Source organism: Rhipicephalus microplus, chromosome 8 (genome assembly GCF_043290135.1).
Source record: "Rhipicephalus microplus isolate Deutch F79 chromosome 8, USDA_Rmic, whole genome shotgun sequence".
NCBI lineage: Eukaryota > Metazoa > Arthropoda > Arachnida > Ixodida > Ixodidae > Rhipicephalus > Rhipicephalus microplus.
In genome coordinates this window covers 66,167,297-66,188,226 of record NC_134707.1, presented here as the reverse complement: position 1 = coordinate 66,188,226, position 20,930 = coordinate 66,167,297, and the positions used below count along the sequence as shown (strand labels likewise).

Genomic DNA, 20,930 nt, shown 5'->3' with positions numbered 1-20,930 from the left:
AACAAATTGTGTATATATTTCATTTACAAAAAGAATCAAACCATTTCCGTCGTGTTACCGCCTGAACAATTTGCAGATAAAACAAAATGATACATGCAAGTACCTAGGTGTGCTACAATATTCTAAATGTTCAGAGGGGCCGCGGGTGGACACTCTCCTAGCCAAAGCTGGCAAGGTATACCTCTGAATCAAGGAAACTTGTGATGATGGCATGCCAATTTAAAACTTCTGGCGTACACACTTGCAACAGACCTATCTTGCAATATGGTTGCGTCGTGTGGCACCCCACCGAAGTAACCCTAATTGCTGCTCTAGAGTAAATACAAAATCGTGTACCCAGGTTTGTCTTGGGAGAATATAGAAAGTGGGAGAGCTGCACTTCAATCAAAGCTGAGCTGGAATGAGAGTGTTCTCTTGAACGAACAATAATTGTTGATGAAAGTTTCTTTATAGGATTCACTATAATAAACTAGATTTACCGAAAAGTTCTACCGACACAAACGTCATTCTATTTCAAAATGCTTTGCTCATAGTTGTAAAATCCTGAAATACACGAATAAAAGCAACATGTATGTAAACTCATTTTTCCGCAAAAAGAAAAAAATACGGTAACTGAAAAGCAAGTTCATATTGGGTGTGAAGATGTATTTTATTCAGTGCTCTAAACTTGCACTGTAAGTTGAACGATGGTACATTTATTTAGGAACTGAATGGTAATATGTGCGTGAACAAATGCGTTTTTTTGGTTATTCAGGTATGAACAGAGATTTATTTGTGTGCGCACAAATATGTAATTCGCTTATTGATGTATACCCCTGCTATATTGCCTTCGGGCGCTGCGTGGTGCCTTATGAATAAAAAATAAAGAGTCAATAAATCGAAGACCACCACTGAGGAAGCCTTAGTGGAAGTAGGTAACATTGGTGAAGCTACAAGTATGGCGGCCGCGTGATAATTAGTATTCGCTATTCTTATGTACAGAGCACCTTACGCTTTAGTCTGGTGCACTGTGTCTTCTCCGTTATGCGGCGAAGCTCATGCAAAGTGCCCACTCTAGGAAATGGCGATGACGCTGAGGAATAGGAGCTTTACAGACCAAGCACTTTTTTGTCATGAATGAAAGTGATTTAAAAGAGCTCTCACTACTGAAAGGCGAAGCGGCAACGCTAACAACAACCTGGTACTCCGAAGGCAGGGCGTGGCATACGGTAGTCAATGTACACGTATACAGCAAGCAAGCTCTCAAGCGAGAGCTCAGGAAGCATAGTTAAAACAGCAAAGTGCAACAAACTGCCCCCGCGCCAAACCTAAGGTCGCGCGAAGCGGCAAGGAACATTATGCATAGTGTTGGGGAGAAATGCTGAGAATTCACCCCACCACTATACGTATCACACATAGTTTACAAGAAAGCATTTTATTCTGTAGAGATATCAGCTGCCAGGCAGACACAGAGGAATCAGGGTGTCGATAAAACACATAAAAACATCTGTTAAAGATCTACAGACAATGAGTTGCCACCATAGTGCTCCATATCAAAAGCGACATCTTACAGGTAAAGAATAGTGTAGGACGAGAAGACACGGCTTGCCCGATGGCATTTACCGCGTGGTTAAAGGAGGTTCTCAGAGACATTAAAAAGGCAAGAGCTAGGGGATGGAGGTAATGGAGAGTATCTTAGTAACCGGCGCCTCACCGGTGACATTGCATATCTGAGTAACTCACTAGACGATTAACAATTTATGATCACAAATTTAAACAAGGAGAGCAAAAAGCCAGGTTCTAAAATTAATTAGAAAATATTAAGCGTGGAAGCTTGGGCAAGTTGGTAGGACATAACTGAATGCAGGAACAGCGCAACCTAGAAGTAGTTACTTCGTAACTACGGAAGCGAAAAACAAGGACCTTTGCTGTCCTTGTTTTTTTTCGCTTCCGTAATTACGAAGTTACTACTTCTAGGTTGCGCTGTTCCTGCATTCAATTACTTCGAAGAAAGCGAAAGTTATATATATTATCCTCGAAAGAGAATAGCGCTTTCAGAGAGGTAGCAGTGCACTTGAAGATGTAAAAGTGTACATCAACAAAAGACAGGTAGTAACATTGCAGCCGAACAACGATTTAGAAGTACCTAGAAGAATAAGAATGGGTTGCAGCACATTTGTTAAGCATTCTATCACCATGACTGGTAGATTGCCAGTACTCCTCTATATGGAAGTGTATACCAGCTGCATCTTGCTGATCCTTGTCTGCAGAGCAAAAATTTGCAGATTTACAAGGAGGGGTCAGCTCCCACTGAGGGCGACACAGTCAGCTACGAACAGGAACATGATTTGTGTAACCTCATGAGACAAGATGAAAGCAGAGTGGGTGAGGGAACTGGGGTTGAGGATATCATATTTGAAGTCTAAAAGAAATGTACATGGCCCAGGCACGTGGCACATTATCCGGAAAACCACTGGTCAATAATGGACTGGATTCCCAGAGAAGCAGAAAGGGAGACAGAAACTTAGGTGGTCAGAAGATATTATGGCATGTGTGGGTACTATGTTTTGCATGCTCAGGACCGAGTTGACTGGCGGGACATGGGAGAGGCACTTGTCCTGCAGTGAGCGTAGTGAGACTTATTAATAGACTGATGACGTATTGCGCAATCATTGCCCCATTCACAGATGTCATAAGCGCTGCCCAGTTCTTCGCGCGATTCTCAAGAATGACTTCATAGGTATGCGCAAATTTTTAGCTGATTAGCTTCTGTATGGTGTGCATCTAAATGATGTTAATACAGACGATTTGCGTTTTGCCCTATGCAAAATTTTTTCTCGAAGCAATGTTGCTGAAGCAAAATGTTAAGCTCCTTCAATCGAAAACCCCTTTTTTTGCTTTGCGCGCTCGATGACCCTTATAAATTTGAAAGCACAATGTTATGAAAATAAGATGCTCTCTATTACTTCAGTGTAAAGGGTTAATTTTTACGGAATTATTTGCACTGAATTTGGCCTGCAGAATTTCTTTATGCTGCTAATAACATTTTGAAGTTGTTGAAAATGAAGGACTGCTTCATCAAAGTCCAATACACACACAGGCTCCGTTGTGATGTTTCTTCATATGTCTGCCACGTAGAGACATATCGCACGACGTGTCCTCCAAGGATTATTTTCATAAGGAAGAGCGTTAAAAAACATGAAGTGTCTGGGTGGGAGCTGGTAAAAAAGAATAACAAATAATACTTTAAGCATGCTTCTCATGCCATATGTAATGACATACGAAACATTCACCCATTGAACAAGGCTAGAAATGGTACCTTGTCGGTAATCAATTCAAGCAATAATGTCCTCATGTTTCCGCATTGTTTATCCTCTATAGCGCTGTGTATAAATACGAAGGATTTTAGCCCTCAAGCACTCCATCCACCGACTGAACCTCGAAGGAAGTCAACATGAAGCTTCTTGTACTCACCCTTGCCTTCGTTGCAGTTCTAAGCTACGTTAAGGGCGATAAGCCAGTTTGGGCGAATGAAGCGGCAAATGGAGCACACCAAGATGCATTGAAGGTAATATTATTCGCCCTGGTTGCGATATTTTGCATGAAGAAATATAGGAGAATGATATTTTTGTTTCATGTGAGCGTAACATCCAGTGAATGTAATTTACATTTTTAAGACTCAATACAACTCAAGACAGCACCAAATATCCACACAGCGTTTTTTGTGTGCTCGCAGAAAGTTTACAAACGATCATCAGTAGACTTAGTACTTGAGTTGGTCAAGGTGTAGGCAAGGCCCGTCTATTTCCGACTTCCACAAGGATTGAACTTCTTTTGTTGGCCAACGCTTGCTCTTTCAGCGAATTCAACTTTGCGAGATGAGTTGAATATTTAGTATAAATTGTTTACATGAGTAATAACTGCAGAGGAACGTGTTTTATGCACTTATAGCGTAATAATAGGCTTGTGATTTTTCTTTTATTTGGCATACCTTCCGGTGAAAAGCCGGAGTGAAGTATCCTTTAATATCCGTAACGATTACTACTTCTAAATGCATACATTTTATTTTATCTTCTCAGATGTTTTACACTAACACAAAAATATAAACATAATTTAACAACATATCTGATTGGCCGAATTCATGTTGCACTAAAATCTACGCTTCTGCAGGAGTTTACGCGGACCATCAGCGTCAGTACGCCTTCGCCTGAAGTGACGTCTACGGCAAGGCGTCTGCTGCCAGAGTTTTTTTTTTTTTTGAACAATTGCATCTGAGTAGTGCTTGCAAGTTTGATTCGGGAAACCCATGCTCTAGACAGCACATGAATCAGGACTAGAGGCGTACACAGTGACGTCGTCTTGTGCTTCCGGGAACAGAACTTCCGGCAACAGAACAGACGTACTTCATACGCATGATATTTGTAACATCGTTTTGCACGAAAATTTGAAAAAAACATACTCTTGCATTTGTGTAATGAAACATTTTCAATTATGTCACCTTATTCTCTGTCTCTTCCGTCAATGCACTAGCTTCTGATGCCCAACGATATTTATACTATTTGTGAGAACTGATAATTTTGAAATAGAATATACATGCTCTTATAATTATGTGAAGCCAAAGCATGTAATACCAGAGGGAGGTCCTAAGGCATTAGACCGTTGCAGTATCCAATTGCGCTCGGCTCTTTTGCCGCCACCGTCGAGGACGGTGGCCACTACTGGAATTGTATGAGTCAATTATGTATTTGGCCACGCGAATTTCAGTGCAAATTTGCATTCTATATTCTTATCTTGTGACACCAATGGATGAGATGTAGGCAGACTCTGCAAAATTAAACCTTTACAAGGCTGCATAACTAATTATTAAGTACCTTGCTAGAAAGAGTAAATTTTCAGTCTAAGCGCCAGAATAATTACGTAAATTCTATTTCAGCATCTCAAAAATAGTGTTGTGGATGTTTACGACATGGTAAAAGCGACCTATAAGAATGACCCAGTGTGGGGAATTAACTTCAGATGTCTGTATGCTGGATTTGACAGCTTCAATGAGAATGAGAAGAGCGTTGACGCATTGTTCATGTTTATTAATGACGCTGATGCGATTTAGTAAGTACATCTTTTTTGCTTATTCGATATGCGAAAAATCAACACAATATTGTCACGTGGTCGTCACGCGGACGAATATAGCAACGTCGATGTTTTGATGAAACTGTTTATTTGGCCATACTTTTGGGTGGTAAGTGGGAAGTTAGATGAAAGCCTCACACTGGCACTAATAAAGGCGAACAGAGCGTTAGCCATCAATAAACTGACAAGCGGCGAAGCGCGCCGCTGCTTTTTCATATGCCGGTGAAAACTCCAGGCATATCACTTGCATTCGCATAAATGCTAAAATATTATCTAGTGTTCGTGCTTACACGCAGTCATAATAGTTCGATATACAGAGATCACGAACCTTCTTGAAGAATTGAGCGCTGTATAGGCTGAGCACTCGTAAGACTTTGCGGGTGAAAACCGAAAGAAAAGAAAAGGTAAAATAAGAAATTGTGTCAAAATATAGAAGATATGGGGAGATTAGTGTCTCGAAACCACCATATGATTAGAAGAGACTCAATAGTGAAAAGCTCTGGAAATATTCACCACGTGGGTTTTTTTTACGAGCAACAAAGTGTGAGCACATGGGCCTACAGCATCTTTGCCTCCTTAAAAAATGCCGCCGATGCAGCCAGGTTCAAACCCATGACCTGCGGGTCAGCAGACAAGTACTTCGGCCACGAGATCACTGTGGCGGGGCCGGCATTATAGAAGTAAAACAGCCATCGAAGTCTTCAAAAACTTCAATAAATTCAGCTGTCAGGGCCAGACGCCTTTGCATGGGAGGAGAGGTTTATGAGTCGGCAACAATGACACGCTGACCAGCGTCAATGATATCATTTTTCTTTGCCGCTTAAACGAGAGATCAATACAAAATCTACTCAAAGATATGACTGAAAATCTTGAAAACATTCTTTGCCTAATACGAACATAATCAGTTCGATCCTTTGCCTACGTGATCGCTCATACTCTCATTTCTCCCGACTGACCTGAGTGCAGTCGATCGGTGAATTGCAGCACGTATTGTGGCTGTGTCCCCGTTTACGTGACATAAGGAGACACCACGTTATCAAGGCAATATTTTACAAATAGATCTATAGCACTGCATCGATAAATCAAAGAAGGGCCTCTAGAAAGCATACGATGCTATAGGGCCCACTGGTTTCCACCCCTGTCACAAGAAGTCACTCATGGGAATCCTAAGAACCATTCCTAGGAATATATATTTTTTGATATACTTACGTTACTGACTCATTTGAAGAGGGGCATGCTATAAGCTGTATTAAAGTGCAGTCAGAGCGTCGTTTTCGTGAGCAATAAAAGTAACCAAACACGTTACTCGTTACACCAATTTAAAAGAAACGCGTTACCGCCTATGTTACCAACAAAAAATTGTAACGGGTTGCCGCTACAGTTACCAAAAAAAGTAACGAACGTTACCTCTGCTAGTACTCAGCAACAATAAATATCAATCATTTTGTTTTTGCTGCAGGAACTTTCAGTAAGTATATTTTAAATCTCACAGTTATTTTTCACACAATGCTTCTAAGGCAAACGGCGATATTACCCGAATCGTTGATTTACCTGGAATTGTTTGTCCAATCGCACTGACCCTTATCAATGTCATAGAGCTTATAGTTTGCTGCCTCTATAGGTACATGCGATATCTCCGAACTCTAGCGCATAGTGAAGCGCTTTGTCTCAACATCAAGTAATGCCCAGTATGAGGTTCAATTATCAACACCTTACCATATATTCCCATAAACTAGCTGGCTTAACTATTCTCGTAAAGATAAACGCTCTCCGCTAAGGACGCATCACTGGACTTTCAACGAATTTACGGATATTCTTTTAGCTGCTTCTCGTGGCAAAATAAATGCGCAAAGTTTTTAGAAGTAAAGAATTGTTTTAACGGCCCTTCCGTGTGGGAATATATTTGTGCACAAGCATTTCTCGTTCATTTATCCGGCTTACTTACCGCAAGAATTGGAAGCGTTTATGTGAAAGCGTTATAGATCAGCCTCGTTCGCTCGGGAGCTTTTTAATTAGAAACGTTAACGAGAACGCAGTCTGCCATTGCTTCAAGGGCTAAATTGAACATGCCAACAAATTACATGCTCATCATGCGGTGGGCAAGAAGGTTTGGCATACCATCGGAACTTTCGTGTGACGAGACAGATTGGGACGCAAAAGCGCTTCGTCAGCTATCTACGCGTCCACGGCAGAAAAAGGTCTATAAAACCAAGTTTCATGGAGAGAAGGATCGCTTCCATTCTAGATTGTTGGGCGGAGCTACAAAAGCAGCCTATCGGCTCTTTGCTGGTAGAAAATTGTGGTGCTGTCGAGCACAGGGTGGCAGCCGCAGCTATAACAATGAATATCCAGAAATCCGTCGGTCTTGTTCCGAACATTATTGTTGTGCTTTCGAAATAGAGCCATGGAAACACCTGCCTTTCTGGCCGATGTGGCAGGCTCAACACGACAGAGAAACACTGTAGACTATCCCCCCCCCTCCGAACAAATTCCTGAAATCGATGACCACGCCTTACCTTGCATCCAACTTCGTGTCTCGTGAACGGACTGCTCCTCTGTGAGAATGAGGCCAACTTGTGAGGGGCCGGAAAAACTGCATGCACACCAACGCGTCGACCGATCTTTTCAACCTGAGTGCACTGAGAAAGCAGAGCTTGTTAGAAAGGGCCTCGACTGTTTTGCATCTGCCCATGCTTTCCTGTACGTCATAATTTGCAGCCCGTTGTACGTGGCCCTGAGCTTTGTAGGTGCTTTCGGCGACAGCTACCAGCAACGTCTTAGGATAGCCAGTCTTTCCAAGACGACCCAAAGTGATCTATACCGTCTTATGTACGCGCAGGGAATCGGTGCCTACTAAAGATAACTCCCCCACCCCCCAAATTTCTCAAACTACACTCCGTCCACGCTTTATTTGTCGATGTCAGGTAGGCGACAGCGGTCCGACGCTGCAACAAAACAATTTGTCAGGGCAAACTTTGGGAATGTGCCATCTTCGCAATGAAAACGTAACGAGTAACCTGGCACGTTGTGTTACCGAAAAATCTTAACGGCAGACAGTACGTTACCAGTTACAGTTCTAAAATACCTAAATGTTACTAAAACACCTAAAATACCTAAATACCTAAAATACTTAAATGTTACTTAAATACCTAAGGAACTAATGCGTTAGCGGTAGCGGCGTGACTAGTAAATTGTTTCCGCAAACACGTATGTTGCGGAACAGGTAGCAGCAATGTTCGGAAATAGAGAATTGGAGAGTAGCTTGAGTGCAGAAGTATATACTTACCATCGGCGTATCTGTCGTGGCCACAAAGGAGATGCAAGCTCCCCCCCCCCCCGCTACCCATCAAAAAGAAAATTTTTAAGGGGATTGATCCACCTCCCTTTGGACAGTGACATGAGGGGGTGGGGGGGTGCTGATCCACCTCATTCTCGGCTGCACGCTGGGGAAACCAGCAAGTAAGGCAAACTTATTCCGTCACAGTAGTAATCACTCACTTATGTTCTTACGCTACAAAGCAAATGTTACGAGGCAATGTTACAACACAGTAAAATTTTGCCAAAATTTCCGCTTGGGTAAAGTTTCTTCTAGGCGCTTTGTGGTGCGGGTCACCTATTCAGCGCCTTTGTGTCTTGTGCTGTAGGCATGCGCTGAGCAGCGGCCCTATATTATTGCGTCACCTATATTTTTTTATGGTTTGACATGTTGATGCAGATATGAATTGGAATGAACAAACTTTTTATCGACCATTCAAAGTACAAAGTATTTGCTGCTTCTGTAAAACTATTTTTTAAAGGATAGACCATTAGCACTGCTCTGTCGAAGCTGTTGTGAGCCGATGAGATAAATGATAATTTTCTATGTTCAAGTAGTTATTTGTGGGCGCGAATTCATATCGAAGTATGAGCGCGTCAATAAATTTATCTTTCCTGATATATATATATATATATATATATATATATATATATATATATATATATATATATATATATATAGGCAGGCATGGTGGTTGAGTGGCCGTAGCGTTGCATATAGTCTAGTAGATCCTCCGTGAGCGGTCACAACGTGGTTTATTTCGACATTTCGGCCTAGAGTCTGACCTACATCAGGAATAAAGATACAGTTTGTTGGTGCTCAGCTTTATAAAATCTCAAATCAGAGGGCAAGGAAAGAGGGAAAAAAAGGAAAGAAAAAAGAAAAAAGAGAAAAATAATATACGGTGGACGCCCCTAGGGTGCCCCCCTTCCACTTTTCCTTCCACTTCCCCCCCTCATCTCTCTCCCCCCCTCTCCCCTTCACCTTTCTGATGTCAGCGGTCTGTGTATGTTTCCGTTAACTAGCGCATTCCTCTCGATCAGACGGCCCCTCCTGGCGCTGGTGGTTCGGTGTGGGGCAAAAAAGAGCTTTTCAGGAAGTCCTAAGCCTTTAACTACTCGGGGTCCCGTAAACAATTCGTCGTAGATGGACGGGGGCCGCGTATTTTGGCAGAGGCTGGTCAGCGGGCATTTTAGGAAGTTCTAAGCCTTTAACTATTCCGCGCCCTGTCAACATTTAGTCGTAAAAATAGGGGTGCCCCGTATTGTGGTAGGCTGTGCAAGCGCGTGCAATGCGAATTCCTTGCCTATATATATATACATACACACACACACACACACACACACACACATATATATATATATATATATATATATATATATATATATATATATATGTGTGTGTGTGTGTGTGTGTGTGACGTAAAAAGGCAGAGATGGTTAGGAGAAGTAGACGAGGAAGAAGTGAGAATAAAATTAACATGAGGTATGAGCCAGGCCACGTCACCCATTCATCATAGCGTCACACTAGTCGACAGGATTAAGACCTGGCCGCCGCTAATCAGCCACACATCATTCACGAAGCCACCGGCAATACGCCTCAACTGAATATCGACCACAGAAGAGGTGATCTCAGGTGCAAGCAGTAACCGGCATCATGGCAGTACCTTCGGCCGACCTTCCCAACCCCAAGTACACCGGAGCAGCGGACGATGGATCTGTACAGGACTAGTTCGACCAGTTCGAGCTCCACGCTAACGCTGCATCTTGTTTGGAACAAAAAATGGTTACGGACTTCAGCGACTACGTCACCGGCGAGGCATTTAAACTTTACTTCAAATATTTTCAAATTCTACACATATTTCAAATTGACGAGTCATGGGAAAAAATCAAAAAAGAAACGATCGTTTGGTTTAAAAAATACAATGATGACTACGATGAAGATTCGTTGATAACCGACTGCCCACAGACAACCGCGCTTGGTCGCCGCAGTCAAAAGCACAGCTCACGTATTGGGACACCAAAAATGAATCGGCCTTTGAAACAACAGCAATTAAAGCGCACTCTCAATGCAAGGCAGCCAGATCTGTTTGCAGGTAGAGTGTACCCTCTACCGCACCGTGTTTTGCAACTGCGCGATCAAAAACCAACCTTTACGTCATCACTGCACCGTAGCACTCACATTAGGGAGCCACCCTGCGCACAGTTCGTTCCGTGTCGCGCACTTCGACCACCTCCTACTTCTCTGTCGATTGGCTCTTCAGTTGCTCACAGCACTCACCTCGCATCTCACATGCTTACTACGGTTGATAGAGAGGTGAGGAACCCTGAAGATACTCAGCCAGACTCTGGCCCTTCTGTGCAGATGCATGCATCAGAACAGCTTACTTCGTTAGTTACACAGAAAGAAAGACAAGTATTTCCGACTGAAATCTGACCAAACTACGCTTGCTGCGGTGTCACCATTCAGTGCACGGACGCCTGGAAGTCTTAACAACACAGTAGGCTTGGAAACATCGAATCGCACACGTTGCCGAGAGCCAGAAGCGTCCATTAGGAACAGTTTCACAAGACCCTCCGAAGAGTCTCCAGTAAATTCGAGCGCACCACCTTCATTACCCGAAACGCAACATAACAGTTCCATTAGGAACAGTTTCACAAGACCCTCCGAAGAGTCTCCAGTAAATTCGAGCGCACCACCTTCATTACCCGAAACGCAACATAACAGTTCATTGACTACCATCTGCCTGTTTTACACTACATCAAACTGCCCAGAAAATCAGTGCCATGCTCAAAAACGGCTGCCACCTCAGCTCTTTCCACATGAACACCATCAATGCCAGCAGAAACAAGCCCAAGAACAACAGAGTCTGCATGGGCTACGCCAGCCAGGACGACTACGAACGGAAACATTTTTGGAAGAACACTCGAGGAATTAACAAAGGCGTCTACAAGCGGGTCAAGTGAAGCGACTACAGATTAAATATGCCTTGCTTAAGACAAACAAGCCTCCAAATTCAAGATATTTTTGCAAAAAGGAACATCACACAAGTTTTCTCTAGAAGAGATCAAGATTCAGTCTACAATCAAAGCTGTTCAAGCAACAGGACACAATGCGACGAAGAAGGCAAAAAACCACACCCTGTATTACGGAAAGACGCAGAACTCACCGCATCAGTCTTGGTCAACAAACACACAGACGGGTGGCACTGCATCTGTACCAATCAAGGCAGAGAGCACGACGCTTACACAAATCATGCTGCTGGTTCTCCAAAGCCTTCACACCACGTTCATTCTTTGCAAGTATACAATCAGTTTCATCATCTGCAATTTCCACGTTCTAGATGTACTTGTGTTTTCCAGTACGCAACAGTCAGCCTTGCTCACCAGAACTCCAGCACTTACCGGACTGCTGCACTCTCCTGTAAAGCTAAAGTCTGTTTACGATAACTTCCTTTGACATGAAACTCTCTTCTATTTTTTGACAGTGTTCATTTTTAAGCCGTGCATGTTCAGTTTTTATTTTCTGTTCGTCTGACGCGACTTCTTTCGGGGGGCGGGGGAATCTTGTGACGTAAGAAGGCAGAAAAGGTTAGGAGAAGTAGATGAGGAAGAAGTGAGAATGGAATAAACATGGATTATGAGCCAGGCCACGTCACCCATTCACCTTAGCGTCACACACACATACATATATATATATATCTATATATATATATTTATATTTATTTATATATATATTCGTGTGTGTGTGTCTGTGTGTGCATCCCAGCTTACGATTGAGGTAGGCTAGCCCCCCTCGCAAAAAGAGTTAGTACGTCACTAATACTGACACTATAAAATGAAATGCGAGCAGAGGCGATTGTGGCTGTTGATCTGCGTAGCCTCAAGACGTTCGATATTGTAGAGGCTGCATGTTGAACTGAAATATGAATTCATTTCGCACTTCGCCAATCTTTGTTTGCTTCCGGCATCACCGTAGCGCTAGAATTGCCTTCTGGGTGCCTATAGGATACACCTGGTGAGAATAAATAATTAGTAAACTTCTACGCGCAAAAATTCAAGCAAGTAACGCAAAAGATCAGGCGCTCGTCGAAGTCTCTTGTGCTCATTTTCAGAATTTTTTCACGCTGAGAAGTATAGTAATCAATTACCAAACAGGTCAATCCCATACTTTACAATTAATAAAGCGCAATCACATACAAAACAGAGCGTAAGTTATGCTGTTATGCCCAAAGTACTTTGTATAGAGAAAGATACGTGAAGCACCAGAAATAAATGGAAAGAGGGCATCATATATAGCTAGCGTCACCTACCACATGACAATCCTGCCAACAGCCAATCAGAGCAAGATTCTAACTCAATGACGACCAAAAATGAAAGCACAAATAATCTTAGAGAGAAAGCAAAGCGCTTTGAAGTTATATGCGGGCTTTCAAGCTAGCCGACTGACGCTAGGTGGCACATTCTTTGTGGAATGCCACCCTTCCCGGTGTTGACATTTTTTATGATTCAGATAGTGAATGCTTTGGTTCTTGCAAGTTGTCATTGATTATATGGTCCTTCTTCAAAATTTTTAACAATACCTCCTAAATTCAAGCGAAAAAATACCACATGGTACCTAAGTAGTTTTGCTGCTGTATTTATACTCAAAACATTTTGCAGTTAGTATCATTCTCCCGAGAACATTTTTTGAGAGCGAGCTTTTCGATTTCTACATTGTGCTCTAAAGTGTACTGGTATAGTCGAAAAAGAATATATAATGAAAGAAGGTGGTGTCAGTTTAAAAGCAGTTTTACAATTGGTGCGATGATACAATGGTAGTTTATGCGGCGTTAGCCTTGTCCTACACATTGTCGAACAGTGAGAAGCTGCTTCTCAGAGTAAGCCCGGCTGTCTACGTGAGCAGCAAATTATAGTAACTGGCTTGAGTGCCGCGATAATGACACAGAGAGAGCACACATACAATAGTATGTGTCCTACGGACTACCAGTAGGGCTTCGCTTTTCAACCAATTCTAGAAAAGTATCCCCGTGTGTTTGGAAGAGCTAGATGGAATCTGTGCTGCAGTCTTTCCTAATCTCATCCCAGAGGGTTAAGTGGGCTAAAAGCATAATTCGAGTGAATTATTTATAGGCGCTGATGGTAATGCTTAGTATATAGTCGAATACAATAATACCGCTTCTGTTAATAATTGTTAAATAAAGTCGGCTGAAGAAAAAAGTTTGTAGAAGAAAAATCATTACCTTATGATTTCAGTGCCTGAGGGTACCTTTCCAAATTTCAGTGCCTGAGTGTACTCTTGAGCTGTTCTGCAAAACTTGAAGCACAATATAAATATATCTTGTGGTTCTACGGGGCTTTAATTAGAAATGGTTACGCCTAATGAATGCTGTAAAATATATTTACAGAGCGGAATAAGATAATACCTCTAGAATTGCGTTCGTTTGTAGAAAGCTACAACACAAAGAATCTTGACGCTTAAACACAACTGACAGATTTTTGCACTTCTATGCTTCACTGAGTGTGCATCAGTTAAACCTATATGGTAATTGTTCCGAGCGTAAACTTCTGGGCCCATGGTAGAAACATCGAACAAGCTAAACATGTTGAAAATCTTGCGTCTCGGGCATTCTCCGTTAGGATGCGGGCACAAGCTGTGATATCCTAATGCATAGTGTCCATTTATGTATTGCAAATGCATCAAACATAAGAAAGACCCTCTCGTCTACATTCTTAGCACCGAATAGATGGATTATCAGGATAAAAGCTTTGAATCTCAACATGACTTGTTGGTGCATCTTAAACCTATGTCTCAATTCTTAGAATGCATATATTGATTTCTTAAGAGCTTGTCTTGATCAGTTTCCACGCGACGGCTCTGTGTATTATCCTGGGATGATAGTGATTAAAGGGCCGCCTTCTGTAAAATGACACCACTTATATTATAACAGCATTCGGAGATTGGGGCACACCATGGCTGTGAATTTTAGAAAAGCAAGAAAAATACTCGGTTAAATATCTCGGAACCCTACGATACTATTACATACCCAGCGTGTTCAACACTATACAAAAGCGGGCTATATTGTCAATATTTACGTTTCTGTGACAACGCAGACCTAATTTTATTCCTTGTTTTAATGAGAAAACGATTCATTGATAACCTGGTTGGCTTTAATGATACAGTTTATTATAGTATCTCTGTAAGAAACCAATTTCAGGATATTGTGTCTCTTAAATATTGTTGCTTGAACCTGAGCCTGTAGAAACACCTGCACACTTTTTCTATAAAAACTTTCAGCCAAACTTCTCAAGAAAAGGCAACTGCTGTTAAAATGTACGGCTACAGTAAAGAAAACGCCATCACATACGTGACGAAAGGTAAGTTTTGCTGTTATGCCTTCTGTATCCGTGCATGTTAATTTTGGAAGCACAAAGCGTAAATCCAAAATGTTAAAGGGCCACTCACCAGTCCCCATACCGAATTTTAGTTAGAAAGGGAAAGTTCTTGGGTGTCTGAGGAGGAACATTTTGCCACAAACACTTTCGAATCGGTTCATCACGAGTGGAGAAAACTGTTTTTTTTTTTTCGAAGCGGCGCAAAACGAGCTCGAAACCCTTGCCGCTTCTCCGCGTAGCCTTCGCAAGCAAAAGCTCTTTCCCACCCTTTCCGGCATGTGACCTTAAGGTGACGTGCGCATGACGTGTCCAAACAAGTCCATCCCCCAAGTACGCGAGCAGCGTTGCTTTGTTGACCAGCATTATTTTGTGGTCTTCTGCCTGTTTTTGCCGGATGATTTGGAAACGCTGGCTTAGACGTGGTAGAGAAAAAAAAGCACAATGAGTGCTTGAACGCGTAAGAGCGTTCCACGGCGGTCGTCTGCTCAATGCCCTGACCACGGGGATACGAACGCATTCAAAACACTGGCACCTTAGCTCCGCATCTCGTAGTGTTTTAGGGAAAATAATGAAAGGGAAACGCGCACAGTTTTTAGTCGTCTCAAAATTTATTTTAAGTTTTATTATTCTCTAAAAGTAACCAACACATAAGGTACGCATATTGTGTTGCATAATTTTCGCCATGTCACGTGGTATACTGCTGACAACGTCAGAGCAGAGTCATTTACGTAAATGACCAACGTCACTGCATTGCTGTGTACGTAGGGTCATTAACACGTCCACGTCATGCCCTTATTCTCTAAGCGTGCGCCGGCAAAGGGGAAGAGGGGCAGCGTTTATTTTGAATTTTGACTCATTTCTGCGGCGCGTAGCGTTGCAAATTTCGGCAGACGTTATCAAGAATGCCTCATCTACGCATTGCGCGTGTCAGCTCAAACTTGTCAAACCTGGTGAGTGGCCCTTTAAACACTTACCGTTGACTACATAAAGCAGCAAGATCTTAGGCGTGCGTATTGTGTGGGCGGAATTTTTATGCCAGCACTACCTGTAAGAACACTGCGACTTCCTCTGAAATAATATGTACTTGCTCTTTTTTCGTGATATGTGAAAAGGAAGTGACCAGTGAAAGTTATCCAGTGAAGTAAATGTTTATTGAAGGGCTTGGTAGACTAAGTGAGGTGCGTCACTCAACCATAAAATGAAATCACGAGTGCTTTTAGGATCAATAGGGGCCTGAAGGCACTGTTGCTGATATTCGCAGTAAAAACAGCTGTAAAAACACCAATGTAAAAGTACAGCAAGCTAAATTTAATATGCCAAAATACTTTATTTACGCGCTGTTTTATTACAGCAAAAGAGCACAAAAATTTTCTTTTATAATTGCTGCAACTTACTGAGGTTTGTATGACTTTTGCTCTCAAGAACACCACCAAAGGTAACAGAAATGCCCTGCTTGTGCACTAGGTCAAAAATAAGTATTTCCCCAAAAAAGAAACGCAATTTAAAATGCGTCTTGTTTATCATCGTAGCAGTCTGTATTGGTTTTCACCTTGTTGAGTGGAGTTTCAAATAGTGTAGCGCATTTTTCCTGGTCTCTCGCTTCTTCACGCAACTAGCGTGTGATTTGCTTGTGAACGCGTCATATAATCAAAAGAATCCTTCGGCTTTAGGTCAGTTCCCTGGGGTAAGCTGAATAGCGTTGTATTTTTTTCTTTTTTCAAACGTCTTTTCATGTTTGACAATCACTCAAGATTACACGAACTGCACACATTGTCACCGAGTATAGAATTCATTTCTGTACGTTTTCTAGCAATGAGACTTCTCACCCATTACCAGCGAGGATCACATTTCCACAAATTTGACACTTTGGCCTTGTCGTGTACATCATTGCCTAATTTTTGGCTCACAACTCTATCTTGTGCTACTTACCCACAAAAGACGGTATTAAGAGCATGAAACACTCATCGTAAGGTTTTAAAGAGGCGTTGCTCAGCCCTTCAAAGGTTTAGCAAAACAAAGACATAATCAAATGAAGCTGTAATTCCAAACTTCTGTGGTTCCATTGCAAAAAAAAAACCAGATGCATAGTCCCAAGGTTGAAGATTGGAGCCTCTGTAATCCCATAAATAAATACATGCGACAATAAACTTTCACAATCTTTTAATGCATCTATTTCTCAACACTTTCACACGCTTATTGCAGTTATGCAGTATGTATAATTTTTATGTTCGTTTGTAGATGGACAAGTTTTCACAGACGTCCTCGCATACTCTGACAATAATTGCTACGTGGTCTACGCTCTTGGCGCAGACGGAACGGAGAGAGGTACGTAATTTTAGTGACTTCCATTTCTACCAGAAATTGTAGCACAGTGCTCTTGCGAAGGTATAGTGCATTTTTCCTGAAGTATTCACTCGGAGTATTTCGAAAATTGAGTAACTAGATAACTGAATGAGCTGCCTGTTATCTGTTTTTCTCTTTGCTTAACATAGAGCACAGTTCACGAGTTTCTTATTTGCGACGAAAATATATAAACGATATTCTTTCTTGTAATTTCGATCACGTGTTGTAGACGTTCTGAAAGAAATGCACATAAATATAGTTCATGTAACTCTTCTTTTGTAATGCGAAGCTTTGTCCAACCTTTATTCATAGTCCCATATCACTGATGACAACAACACAAATGTTTCTGCAGCTAAAACGTTTAGCTTATACAAGAAAATGTAAGGTAAGCTCTGCGAGCAAGTGTGATCGAAATGTCGTTCTTCAATGTCCTTCTTCATTCTCGTTTTGGGCACTATCTCAGGCATTGCCGTAAAAAACACCAGCCATATATATAAAGAAGCTTCGTTGGCTGAACAAAGTTCTTACCCTAATCAACTAAAACGGTAGTCTGCTGTCCGTTTATCACCACAGGGGCATCAAAATACTAATACTTTGTTTGCGAACTTGGAGAAAAACGTATTTGGTTAAAAAAATGAATGTATTCCATTCGCTATTGATTGTTAAAGTCGGCAACATTTATGCATGCATATAAAAGTTTTTACTGATAATTCCTATCTTAAACAGTAACGCGGGATCGCTCGTAGCGATAACATGGCTAACGCTACATATTTAACGCAAAACCTTTATTGTACCTGCTTCTCCAACTCAGTGGCATATTAAACTCATAAAAATATGGGCGATCCCAAAACTGGCAGTTGTATAGAGCCTCAGTATGAATAATGAGCCCCAGCTGGCAACATAGCTTTTGGATATAGTGCTAACAGCCAAAGCTACAAACAACTGTCAAAATAATTGTACAATGCAGCGAGAACACATCGGACACATTGCGTCATGTGCATACCTGGTTTTTGTAAGGCGTTTTTTATATACCTGGTTATTGCAACCTGGTTACAATAACCTGCTTACTGTCAGGTGTGTTTTTAACCAGGTATTGCATACCTGGTTATTGTAAGGCGAGTTTTTTTGTATGTAAGGCATACACAGTGAGTTTTTATCACTGTGTATGCTTAAAAATATGAACAATTGGTAGTTTACAACAAAAACGCAACCGCAAAGAATACTTTTTTCCAATTGTTTCATAACCATGCATCGTTGCACGTTGTGTTGAGCCATTGGTTTTTGGCTTAAGAAACATGTTTTTCGTATTCTGTGGCACTATTCTATACATTACATTCTATTTCAGGGTATGAACTGTGGGCCAAAAATTTCAAAAAAGTTCCAAACAGTTGTCTGGAAAAGTTCAATGAGTACGCAGCCGGTCTACCGGTACGGGGCGTATTCACAAGTGATTGCCCTTCAGCGAGAGAATAACTTGGGAGTTTCGTGCCTTCAACGTCAACTGTAGTATTGGCAACTCATGCCTCTATTTTTGAAGCTGTGCGTTCGACGACATCCAACACTTAGGTTTCTTGTGTTTTGTACTTTCTAGTCACTGCTGCCACCTAGCAGGATTATTCCGAAATAAAATATTCTGTAGGCGGAATACAGCGTCCAATTTTCAATAATCAGATGCTTGTACAGTGCTCAACTCGGCTGTCTGTAACGACGGAGCGTTGTGTGCGAAACAGCATGGGCGACACCTGCTGTCGCAAATAGGCCACATCTGTGCTTGCGTGGCACCACTGATGTGCCTGCCTCACAATGCTGATCCCTGATTTTCACCACCGATGCAACAACCGCTCTGGCCATCAAAATCGCTCACAGCGATTTCGCGAAAAAACAAAAAAAAACAAGAAAGAAAGACAAAATAAAACCGTTGTCGCTGTGATATGAAATCACGAAGCGCGACAATTTTTCTTTTTTTGTTGTTGTTCTATTTAGATTTCGAAATGTTGACAACAATTCGGCGGCCAAAGCCGCCATCGCTGCAGAGATAAGAAACGGTGGAAACTGCTGGGCAAGCACATATTTAGCACCGCGCATGCTCAGAAGTGGCGTACCTGTGACTGCACATATCGCTCGTGCTGTTTCGCGCGACGCTCCGCCCTTATAGACACCCGAGTGTAGCACTATAAGTCTTACCACAAGCAGTACCCACACAACTTCTTTTGAATGCACGATGTGAATGTGAATTGTTTGTTGAATTTGTAGTAACAAGGAAGCTTCAACCAGGACATATTTTGCTTGAAGTTGGCCACGAAGAAACCACTTGTTCATTTGATTTCATACTCGGGGTTTAACATCCCAAAACCACTATGTGTTTATAAGAGATGCCATAGTAAAACACTTTAAAAATTTTGACCCCCTCGAGTTGTTTAACGTGAGACTACAAGCTCTTCTCCATTCGTTCCATGGTTACTTGAAAAAGTGTTTCAGGGCATCTTGATTGCATTTTGTTCGACCGGTGTCATGACGAAAATGAGCCCACTCGGCAATATTAGCACGAGATGGTCCAATCTTCTTTGTGCGTGTTTGTGTGCGTGCATGTGCATGTAACAGAACATATGAATAAATATGCACTTTGAGGTTGAAGGGTGGACTAGGGGACAGATTTCGCTTTCGCGTTCAACTCTTAAAGGCGAAGCTTAAGGGTCCCCCAGTTTTCTTCACATCTTACTACATGCATTGTGCGCTTATAACCCGAATCCACACACCTCCTATATTCGCTTGTTCACATATGTCCTTCTGAAGACTTGAACAGAGTGGGCAACCCGTGTCTTAGCTCAACATATTTAGTGGCGGGCAGCGAGTAGCCTCCATTCCTGTGAAGATGTGGCTTAGCTCATAAGCAAGTTTGCCAGACTTTCCACACTTCAAAAGGCAGCCAATTTAGGGCAGCCTTTCCCAATTTTTCAAAGAGAATTTTTTGTATCAGTTACAATTAAACAAAATTGAACTGTAGCTCCGCCTGCAGCTGTGATCCGCTGCCGAATCTCAACAGAGAAAAATTACAGTGTAGCTAAGTGAAAAAAAGACAAACACCACAACCTAAGCAAATACAACAGGATAAAAAAAGAAGCAGGAAGAGGTAACAGATTTGGTTCCACAAAGAGCAAGTCGTTTTTTGTCAGAATATTATTACACAAGTATGATTTTCATTTATTTTCATTTACGAAATGCTGCAGGCCATGTGGCCCATGCAGGAGGGGCAGAGTACAACATAAGTATATCTACAAAGCACAGTTGAATATCATAAACAAGCCAGGTAACAAGAAAAAAGCAACTCTAAATGAAATATAATTAGGAAATAGTAAAGAAGTAATTCTGTATTGATTCAGTCGGGTCCAGATGATCAATAGTTATTAGGTTTCATTCCTCTATGTTGCGAGGAAAAAAGATTACTTAAAGAGTTTAGATCTCGCAACAGAAGGAAAGAGTGTGAGGAGATGAGAATGACGGGTTTTTCTAGTCTCAGAAAGGATTATGTAAGGACTAAAATATATAAAGAAATAACGATTTAACAAAGAATGAAGGAACTTCAGTCGGCATGTTTTGCGCCTCATTTGAAGTGTGTGAAAACTGTTAGAACGTATAAGATCTGTTACGGAATGCTCACGGCTGTATTTAGAAAAAATGAATCACATGGCTTTTCTCTGTATTCTTTCAAGACAAATAATATTGCTTTTGGTGAAAGAATCCCAAACAATGGAGGCGTATTCTAACTTGGT

The 20,930-nt window shown here is 41.7% G+C and overlaps 2 protein-coding genes across 2 annotated transcripts in view; one reads left to right on the top strand and one right to left on the bottom strand.

Moving 5' to 3' along the window:
- The window catches only part of LOC142769115 (uncharacterized), a 30,569-nt gene extending 15,586 nt beyond the window's left edge, over positions 1–14,983 (bottom strand). Inside the window, exons 1-2 of the mRNA XM_075872053.1 lie at positions 14,888–14,983; positions 7,623–7,745 (exon numbers count right to left, since the gene is read on the bottom strand). Coding sequence (XP_075728168.1) covers positions 7,623–7,705 — 83 coding nt within the window. The 5' untranslated portion in view covers positions 7,706–7,745; positions 14,888–14,983. The remainder of the gene's footprint in view (positions 1–7,622; positions 7,746–14,887) is intronic.
- Positions 13,755–18,722, top strand: LOC142769116 (female-specific histamine-binding protein 1-like). Its single transcript, XM_075872054.1, has 3 exons — positions 13,755–14,799; positions 17,056–17,142; positions 18,506–18,722. Exons 1-3 carry the CDS (start codon positions 14,754–14,756, stop codon positions 18,631–18,633), a joined length of 261 nt encoding a protein of 86 aa, XP_075728169.1. The 5' UTR covers positions 13,755–14,753; the 3' UTR covers positions 18,634–18,722.
- The last annotated feature ends 2,208 nt before the right edge of the window (positions 18,723–20,930 follow it).